At 35.9% G+C, this 10,000-nt stretch overlaps 2 protein-coding genes across 4 annotated transcripts in view; one reads left to right on the top strand and one right to left on the bottom strand.

Moving 5' to 3' along the window:
* Nucleotides 1-1,861, bottom strand: part of mrap2b (melanocortin 2 receptor accessory protein 2b) — a 7,069-nt gene extending 5,208 nt beyond the window's left edge. The window contains exon 1 of one of the 2 annotated variants that reach the window (XM_019086530.2): nucleotides 1,736-1,861. The gene's annotated coding sequence lies outside the window, so the exon portion shown is untranslated. The remainder of the gene's footprint in view (nucleotides 1-1,735) is intronic. The other variant, XM_042737439.1, reaches the window with a different exon arrangement.
* Nucleotides 1,862-2,002: 141 nt separating this feature from the next.
* Nucleotides 2,003-3,470, top strand: ripply2 (ripply transcriptional repressor 2). 2 transcript variants are annotated; one of them, XM_042737464.1, is made up of 4 exons: nucleotides 2,003-2,150; nucleotides 2,417-2,738; nucleotides 3,050-3,105; nucleotides 3,283-3,470. In XM_042737464.1, exons 2-4 carry the CDS (start codon nucleotides 2,628-2,630, stop codon nucleotides 3,440-3,442), a joined length of 327 nt encoding a protein of 108 aa, XP_042593398.1. In that variant the 5' UTR covers nucleotides 2,003-2,150; nucleotides 2,417-2,627; the 3' UTR covers nucleotides 3,443-3,470. The 2 variants fall into 2 exon arrangements, with proteins under 2 accessions (XP_042593398.1, XP_018942076.1); XM_019086531.2 differs by lacking the exon at nucleotides 2,003-2,150 and having other exon boundaries at nucleotides 2,297-2,738.
* The last annotated feature ends 6,530 nt before the right edge of the window (nucleotides 3,471-10,000 follow it).

The following is a 10,000-nucleotide window of genomic DNA, read 5'->3' as shown; positions in this document are numbered from 1 at the left end:
TGTGTGTGTGTGTGTGTGTGTGCGAGAGAGTGAGTGAGTGAGTGCATGTGTGTGTGTGTGTGTGTGTGTGTGTGTGAGAGAGAGTGAGTGAGTGTGTGTGCGTGTGTGTGTGTGTGTGTGGGGCGAGAGAGTGAGTGAGTGAGTGGATGTGTGTGTGTGTGTGTGTGTGCGAGAGAGTGAGTGAGTGAGTGCATGTGTGTGTGTGTGTGTGTGTGTGCGAGAGAGTGAGTGAGTGAGTGAGAGAATGTGTGTGTGTGTGTTTTTACACTTAAAAGAACACTTCACCCAAAAATGGTAATTCTTTCATCGTTCACTGTTCTTGTATGAGTTTCTTTCCTCTTCTGAAAAAGAATGAAGAATGTTTGATATTGCAGTAGTTTTTTTCATGCTATGGAAGTCAGTGGCTCCCAGAAACTGTTTGGTTGCCAGCATTCTTTAAAACACAGTTTTTTTTTTTTTTTGCATGTTCAGCAGAAGAAAGAAACTTAAACAGGTTTGAAACAGCTTGAGGGTGAGTAAATGTTGACATGTTCATTTTAAACTATAGTAAACTTTCTCTCTCTCTCTCACACACACACACACACACACACACACACACACACACACACACACACACTTGTTTGCTAAGAACTGAGAATATAATATCCAGTACAGATGTTTCCATAGAAACATGTCGGAAATGTCCCAGCTAAAACAAATATGTTCTAAGAACGGTTTCCTAATGTCTCTATTAAGTTATAAAAACAAATTTTCTGAATGATCTCTGAACATCCAGTTATTTCAATGTTTTAGAAACTGTGTTTTTCTTGGTTATATGAATGTTAAGGAAACACTACATTGTATCATTTTGCAAACATTATGGGAATATTACTTTTGAATGTTTCTGAACGTTCTGAAACAAACAGTAACATCTAAAAAAACGCTAGATGAACGTCCAAATGAAAAGTTTTGGAAAAAACATTTTATAAATATGTTTTTTCCGCTAACATTTTGAAAACATTATTAAAGGCCAGAGAACTTTGACCGAGCGTTCTCTCAATGCTTCTGGAAGAACGTTTGTTCTTAACTTTGAGAGAACCTCAACAGTTCCCTGTTAGCTGAGGTGTAAATGTTCTCAGAAACTTCCTCTCATAACTTTGCCCTCCTGCTCTGCAAACACACACATTTCTGATTGAAATATGAAATTTCTCCATATGAAATTTTAATTTGCTGACTGTGAATGTTTATATACACTGATATATGTTCCCATCATTCCCTGTGTGTGTGTATGAGGATGATGAAAACAAAAGATTCTGATATATTTCAGTATTTCAGTATATGACCGTCCTCTAGTGGACGCAAAGTATATTTATACTTATATATTTATTTATTTGATGAATGAATGTAATGTGATGAATTATAGCAAATATAAATGTAAAAAGTATTTTCTGCGTGCTTTTTAAACGAATAACCACACTGAGGTTAATACTGGCGAATCTGCGTTTGTTAAAAAGTCAAGCAACTTAAAAATGATAAGATCTAAATAAATGGTTTTATCCAAGTCAAAACTATGATTTAAACACAAAATCATTCATTTACACCAACACAACAAACGTGTACGGACTGATTCAGAAATGGTTTTTCCAGTGCAGGTGCAGCAGGTGATGTCGCTTCGGTTCTCTTTTAGCGTGAAGTGTAGAAACGTTCAGTTTTCTGAGTGTTAAAGCTGATATCTGCTCCAGTAAAACACAGTTACCTGCTGCACTCGTCTTCTGCTCCTCATCTCTTTTCAGTCGTCTGTCCCTCGAGACTCCAGAAACAGAGAATACAGTTCACGCGCTCAGATCAGCACGCGTCATGCTCGCGCTCGAGAGCAGATGGTTCGGATCCTGCCTCCTCTCAGATAATCTCATTATAGAAACAGAGCATCTAATTATCACCAGCCGAGATGAATCAACATTAACCAAACGTTCTGATAACATTCAATATGTTATAAACGCATTCGACTCTGTTTAAACGCACAAACTGTAGAAAAAATTATAGTACTTATTAATTGTATTAACTAAATAACATATAAATACGAAGAACTGGCACTTTGCAAAGATCTTTCAAACCGCATAAATAAATATTAATAATATGGATTAGTATAAACACACAATTTGTGCAAAATTGTATGTACTCCTGTTTGTCCTTATTGAACAGAAGCAACATTAATTAATCAGAATACTTTACATTTCATTTTTAAAATATATTTGTTTATATATTTATTTGGTGAGGAGAAAAGTAAATAAGTGTGTGTGTTTTTTTTGTGTGGAATAAACTCTTGATATGCGACTTTTATAAGAGTTTGCACTGCATAAATGAAACTCGAATCTGGAATGAGAGACGAGCACAAATAATGAACCAGCACGAGTTTGACTGTTGTTTTTTTTCACAGGTGTGAATTCTCCGTGTGTTTGCTGGAGTGCGACCTCACACCTCCGCCATCGCGCGCGGCAGACGCGTTTGGCACGAGACCGTTTGGCATCGTTTGGCACGAGCGCGCGCGCGGGGGGTATATAGAGGCTCCGGGGTCGAGTCTGAGCATCACTTCGATCGGAAACACACCAGCACGGATCTACTCTTCAGCTTCTCTTTTCACGGACACAATGGAGAGCATCACTTTCACGCACGGATTAAACGCTGAAACAAACGCGACGCGACTCTGGAGACCCTGGATCGATAAAAGCAGGCATGGACGCAAAACAAACGCTTATACGGTACGTTAACGATCGGTCTGAGATCATAACCATGATAGCACAGGTACATCTGCAAGAAGATCTGGAAAGCATCTGACAGACGTCTTTAAGATGTCACTTTTACTTACATCTTCTAAACGTCTATTTGAGATCTGATAGAAAGTGTCCTATAGATGCAGATGAGCAAACACTCTAAAAAACACGTCTTGCAGATGTAATGCAGACGTCAAATAGACTCTCCGTGATGTACGTGTGCTATAAATTATTATCTTTAACACAAACTGACTCTGATTATTGTTTTGATATTAAATTCTCATCTCTTTATTCAACAGCCTTATGGAAGAGCATCAGCTGACCCGAAAGTTCCTGTGATCTCACACCCTGTGAAGTAAGTCAACACAAATATGAAATTATGAAAACGTTTTTCATTGACTGTTGTAAAAGCTGTTTTCTGTTGACGTTACTGGAAGAACGTTTGTTTGGACCTTTGAGAGAACCTTGGCTGAATGTTTTTCTTGTTATGGATGTTGATATGATCTCTAACGCATCTGAACTCACTCTGCAGGTTGTTCTGGCCCAAATCTCGCTGCTTCGATTATCTGTACCTGGACGCTGAGATCCTCCTGCGCAGTTATCCGGTTCAGGCCACTATCTGCATGTGTGAGGACTCAGAGAGCGATGATGAAGAAGATGATGAAGAAGAGCATGAGAAAGAACGCAGCTGAAGACCTTCATCACTTTATTCACAGACTCTAAGTTTCTCTATTTTTTTTGTTTAGTTTTGTTTAGTGTGTGTATTTGTGTATTTGTGTATATGTATGTAGGTTTGGATGTATTTGGTTTTTATTTTTTTTTTTTTTTTTGTTTTTATGATAAATTATTCTACATGCCAGCTGTAACTTATTTCATATAAATAAATATTTTAGCAAATTTTGGTTTTGCTCTTTCCTTGAATCAGGATGTCAAAATTAAGCAATGTCAGCAATCTTAGTTTGAGTGTATATATATGATAATATTGTGAAACCATCAGTATTATGTCTGAAGCGTCAATCTTTTGCCAGCTGCATATTCATCTAACAATAAGAGAGTTTTGCTAAAGATCCCATTAGGTTGTAAAAACTTTATTTCTGAATGTTTTTTGAATGTTCAAAACGAAATTTAGAAACATTTCCAAAAAATATTAATGTTTTCATCATATTAGAATGATTTCTGAAGATCATGTGACACTGAAGACTGGAGTAATGATGCTGAAAATACAGCTGCACATCACAGAAATAAATTACACTTTAACAGAGATTCACATAGAAAACTGATATTTTAAATTAGATTAATATTTCACTATTTTTACTGTATTTTTGATCAAATAAACGCAGCTTTGGTGAGCAGAGGAGACTTTTGAAGGACAGTGTAGATTCTGACTGAGGCGTAGAGCTGTGGGTCGTGACCTGCTCGGGTGTCAGATAAACGTGTTAATGTTTGAAGCGACACTGTTTTACTGCTGCTTTCCCCAGACACACAGACACACAGACCCCGCTCACACATTCACATTATAACAATATACACATTAGCAAAATATAACGCTGGGGCTTGAGTTTTCAATGTGAATATCTGTTAAACTGTAATGTATTTCTGTGATGTGCAGCTGTATTTTCAGCATCATTACTCCAGTCTTCAGTGTCACATGATCTTCAGAAATCATTCTAATATGATGATTTGCTGCTCAAGAAACATTTCTGATTATTATCAATGAAACTGTGATGCATTTGATTTTTCAGGTTTCACAGATGAATAGAAACTTCAAAAGAACAAGATTTTATTTGAAGCAGAAATCTTTTGTAACATTATAAATGTCTTTACTGTCACTTTTGAGCAATTTAATGCATCCTTGATGCATAAAAGTAAGAATTTCTTTCTAAAAACATATCTTACTGACCCCAAAGTTTTGAACAGTAGTGAATATAGCTAAAACACAGTTAAAAATAAAATGAAATTATTTAAAGATTATACCCACATTCGCTTTCTTCCATTTTGTTCTTTTTGACTATTTAGGTCCGGGGGGAAAGCAGGTATGTGTGTGTGTGTGTGTTGAAGGTCGATCTAATGCGCAATCTAGTGGGAGTGTGTGTGTTGTTGTGGTTATTTTGGTCCATTAAAGAGAATGTGTTGTAGATTCACCCTGTGATCAGTACGAGTTTGCCCCGGGTCCACCTGCTCAGCTTATTCTTATGCTGCATTCTGTCTGCTGGCTATTTAAATTCTTTGTATTTAATATCTATGATATAATATATATATATATATATATCTCTATCTATATTATGTGTGTTTTGTGTGTGTGTGCTGTGTGTGTGTAGAGTATCTAGATATCTTATATATATATATATACTCATTACTGTATAGATTTAAGAACTAAGAAAGTTGAAATGATTTTTAGCGTTCTTATTTGTGAATTAAGATATTTTATATTTATATTTATTCTGTTGCAGCATTTCGTTTTAGTATATTTCTTTAGAGTATTAATGTTTTGTTTAATTTCAGAATTATATAATTTTGTTTTTTGTACATTTGGGTAAAGTGTTTTTTTTAATTTTAATGTTATTTGGTTATTTTTAAATATTACATTTAGGTTTAATTTATATTTCACTTTAGTTCAGTTTTTTGTTATTTATTAAACCGCAGCTTTGGTGAGCAGAGGAGACTTTAGAAGGACAAGGGTTAGTATTCTGACTGAGGCGTAGCGCTGTGGTCGTGACCTGCGCGGTGTCAGATAAACGTGTTAAGTTTTGAAGCGACACTGTTTTTAACTGCTGCTTTCCCAGAAACACAGACACAACAGAACCCCGCGCACATTCACATATAAAACAATATACACATTCTAAGCAAAATATAACGCTGGGGCTTGAGTTTCTGTGTGTAATATCTTGTTAAAGTGTAATTTATTTCTGTGATGTGCAGCTGTATTTTCAGCATCATTACTCCATCTTCAGTGTCACATGATCTTCAGAAATCATTCTAATATGATGATTTGCTGCTCAAGAAACATTTTCTGATTATTATCAATGTTTGAAAACTTTAATATTTTTGTGGCACTGTTACCTTTTATTTTTAGGTTTCACAAGATGAATAGCAAACTTCAAAAAGAACAAGATTTTATTTGAAGCAGAAATCTTTTGTAACATTATAAATGTCTTTACTGTCACTTTTGAGCAATTTAATGTGTCCTTGATGCATAAAAGTAAGATTTTTTTTCTAAAAACATCTTACTGACCCCAAAGTTTTGAACAGTAGTGAATATAGCTAAAACACAGTTAAAAATAAAATGAAATTATTTAAAGATTAGACCCACATTCTGATTCCTTCCAGTTTGTTATTTGTGACTATTTATGATCGTGGGAAAGCAGGATGTGTGTGTGTGTGTGTTGAGGTGATATAATGGCAATATAGTGGAGTGTGTGTGTTGAGGTGTTAATTATTGTGTCCATTAAAGATGTGTGTAGATTCACACTGTGATCAGTCAGAGTTTGACCGGGTCCACCTGCTCATCTTATGCTGCATTCTGCTGGCTATTATATCTGTTTTATTAGAGTTTGACCGGGTCCAGCTGATATACCATACAGATTATAATACTAATATAGTTAAAACATGACACTAAATGTGTGTGCAGCATTGTTTGTGTTGACTTCATATATATCTATATATATACTCATTCCTGCAGATTTAGAACTAAGAAAGTTTGTGAAATGAGTTGCCGCAGTATTCTTTATGACTAGTATATGAGAATATTATTCAGCACATTTCGAAATGATGAACAGTGATAGTTTAGTATTATTTATATAGTATTATAGTTTTGTTAATATTCAGAATTATATATATATTTTTTTTTTGTAATTTGGTAAAGTGTTTTTTTAATTTTAATTTTATTTTGTTATTTTTAAATATTACTATTTAGGTTTAATTTATATTTACTTTAGTTCATTTTTTGTTATTTATTAATGTTAATAACTTATTGCTGCCAGGGAAGGATTTATTTATATTTATTTTTATTTTATTTCTTTTTTTTTGTTTTAAAATGTTTGTTAAGTAGTATGTTTTTTTGTTGTTTTACGCTGTAAAAATTATTTTTCATAAATTTGTTCGCAAGTTTTAAACAAAGATTATTGGACTATGTTTTACAAGAAAGTAATATTTAGTTCTTTATTTAAGTCTTTATGTCCACAATTTATTTAAATTTGATGTTCTTTCTGTTGGTTTGTGTTTATTTGTGATGTTTTGTGATTTTTAGCAGAAAATTGTTTCTATACAAATTGTTTTCCAAGTGTAGGATTCAATTTTTAATAAATATTGTCATAATGTAAGACACAGCTATACATGTCAAAGTGAATATTTAGAATAGAATTAGAACAGAACAGAATTAATACTCAGAAGTGAAGAGTGTTTTTTGACTGTTATGAATCTGTGCATTTGTGAACTTTTGACCAACCTTTGCTCAGACTCTGGTGGAAGGTGCGATGTGTGTGTGTGTGAGTGAGTGAGTGTGTGTGTGAGAGAGAGTGTGTGTGTGTGTGTGTGTGAGTGAGTTGGTGTGTGTTTTTGATTTGATGGTGATGGAGATGTTGTGTGACTGGGGAACTGGTGTGTCCTGTAATAAGCTCTGTCTCATGATATTTGCAGTATGTCTGTCGGAGCTCAGTGTCCAGAGGTTTGTCTGACCTCGAGTGGACAGTCGCTCACATGATTTGTCTGTAATGCTTTATGAACCTCAGATCTGTGTGTCAATCGGAGGCTGTGTGAGAGTGTGTGAGCTCCACAGAGGTGTGATGCTGTGAAGACGAGTGTGTGTGTGTGTGAGAGAGAGAGAGAAGGGCGTACGGCGTGAAATCTGACTGACCACGTTCCCACAGCAGAGTGTGTGTTAATGTGTGTGTGTGTTTGTGTCAGAGTGTGTTAGTGTGTGTGTGTGTGTGTGTGTGTGTGTGTGTGTGTGTGTGTTGTGTGAGTTATATTATGAAGTGAGTGTGTGTATGTGTGTTTGTGTGGTGTTATAATGGGAATATGAAAAAAGAGAAGAAACTGTGTGGATTGTTTATGTGTGTGTGAGTGTTAGTGTGTGTGTGTGTGTGTATTTGTGTGTGTGTTTGTGTGTGTGTGTGTGTGTGTGTGTGTGTGTGTGTGTGTGTGTGTGTGTTTGTGTGAGTTATGTATGAAGTGAGTGTGTATGTGTGTTTGTTGAGGTGTTATAATGGGAATATACTGTGTGAGTGTTAGTGTGTGCGTGTGTGTGTGTGTGTGTGTGTGTGTGTGTGTGTGTGTGATCAATCGGTAGAGGTAGCACAAGCTCAGAATAATATATTTAGTTTAATTGGCTGATCAGGTTTTCCTGCACATATAAAGGATATTCATGGTGTTTTGTGAGATTTGACTGACTGTAGGAGTGTTTGTGTGTGTGTATCGGACAGAGTGTGTGTTAGTGTGTTGTTTTGTGAGATTTGACTGACTGTAGTGTATACCCAATACCCTTTAAACAAGAGAGAGAAGTTTGCATGACAATGTGCCACATGTTTCTAGTAGTTCTAGTCTTTATATATTTATATAGATTTTGCATTCATCAGGTCACAGCCATTTTTTTTTATTTTTATATATTTTAAAAATATATAATTATAAAAATGATTTATAACTTAAATTATATTACATTATATTTTATTAAGTAATTAATTTAATAATTTTGAGGCTAATTTGAACATAACGTTTGTTCCTAAATTAATATTTACATGAATATTATTAGTCTCTTCTGCTCATCAAGGTTGCATTTATTAAATCAAAAATACAGGAAAAAACTGTAACATTCCAAAATATTATTAGAGTTTAAAATATTTGTTTTCTATGTGAATATCTATTAAACTAATTTATTTCTGTGATGTGCAGCTGTATTTTCAGCATCATTACTCCAGTCTTCAGTGTCACATGATCCTTCAGAAATCATTTATTATCAATGCTGGAAACAGTCGTGCTGCTTAATATGTTTTTGGAACCTGATACTTTTTTTTCAGGATTCTTTGATCAGTAAAAGCGTTTAGAATCAGCTGCTGGCGGTGCTGTGGTTCTGCGGGCAGCAGAGGGCGCTGTTTCACCGCGGCTTGATTTGTTTCTCATGACTAAATTCAGATTCATTTTCCTTTATTAATTCCCTCCAGACTCGTGGATGTTCCTTGCTGATCACTGCTTTAGTAATTCTGTTTAAATAAATCATATTTAAATAAAGAAAAGGCACACAGCGCATGTGCTGCTGAATTCTCTCCAGGCACGTTCTGCTGCTTTATATTGCAAACTGGTATTTGTTACCATATTTGAATTTATGATCATAATTGCAAACACACTGGTTTGTAGCGCAAACTGTGTGTTGTGTGTGTTGTGCATCTGTTGCTCACGGCGCTGTTCGATACTGAATCCTGTACATGGTGAAACATCTCAGATGCGTTTGACTGCACACACACACACACACACACACACACACACAGACACACACACACACACACACACACACACACACACACACACACACACACACACACACACAGAGGAAGCCCATCTGCTTGAGTGACCTGTAGTAATTAGTTATTAATCTTCCAATGAGACAGAGCTGAGCTAGAATACATTAACAAGCTTACTGACACACAACACACACACAGAGAGATGGGAAACCTGCTGGGGCTTCTGGGTAGACAGACAGAGACAAAGGGGCGGAGCAAACCGATTGAATACTGAATATGATGATGTAATGTAGACTGTGTGAACAAGTCATTACTGAATATGTGAGGCTTGTAAATACAAAACACACTGCCACGTTGCTAGGGCGTTGCTATGCAGCTGCTAAAGTGTTCTGGGTGACTGTTAATAAGGTGTCATTGCTAAGGTGGTCTTAGTGGTTGCTAGGCCATTGCTGTGCAGTTTCTGAAGTGTTCTGGGTGACTGTTGCTAGGGTGATGTTAGTGGTTACTAGGCCATTGCTATGCAGCTGCTAAAATGTTCTGGGCCATTGCTGTACAGTTAGTGTTGTTTGTTTGTATGTTGTTGCTATGGTGGTTTTTGTGGTTTTTTGGGTTGTTTTTGCTAGGGTGATGTTAGTGGTTGCTAGGCCATTGCTATGCAGCTGCTAAAATGTTCTGGATGACTGTTGCTAGGGTGATGTTAGTGGTTGCTAGGCCATTGCTATGCAGCTGCTAAAATGTTCTGGGTGACTGTTGCTAGGGTGATGTTAGTGGTTACTAGGCCATTGCTATGCAGCTGCT

Source organism: Cyprinus carpio, chromosome A4 (assembly GCF_018340385.1).
Source record: "Cyprinus carpio isolate SPL01 chromosome A4, ASM1834038v1, whole genome shotgun sequence".
NCBI lineage: Eukaryota > Metazoa > Chordata > Actinopteri > Cypriniformes > Cyprinidae > Cyprinus > Cyprinus carpio.
This window is presented reverse-complemented; position numbering and strand designations above follow the sequence as displayed.

Coding starts and splice junctions, on each gene's coding strand:
- ripply2 (XM_042737464.1), top strand. CDS start 2,628: ATGGAGAGCATCACTTTCACGCACGGATTAAACGCTGAAACAAACGCG. Junction 2,739..3,049: donor GCAAAACAAACGCTTATACG/GTACGTTAACGA, acceptor TTTATTCAACAG/CCTTATGGAAGAGCATCAGC. Junction 3,106..3,282: donor GTGATCTCACACCCTGTGAA/GTAAGTCAACAC, acceptor CTCACTCTGCAG/GTTGTTCTGGCCCAAATCTC.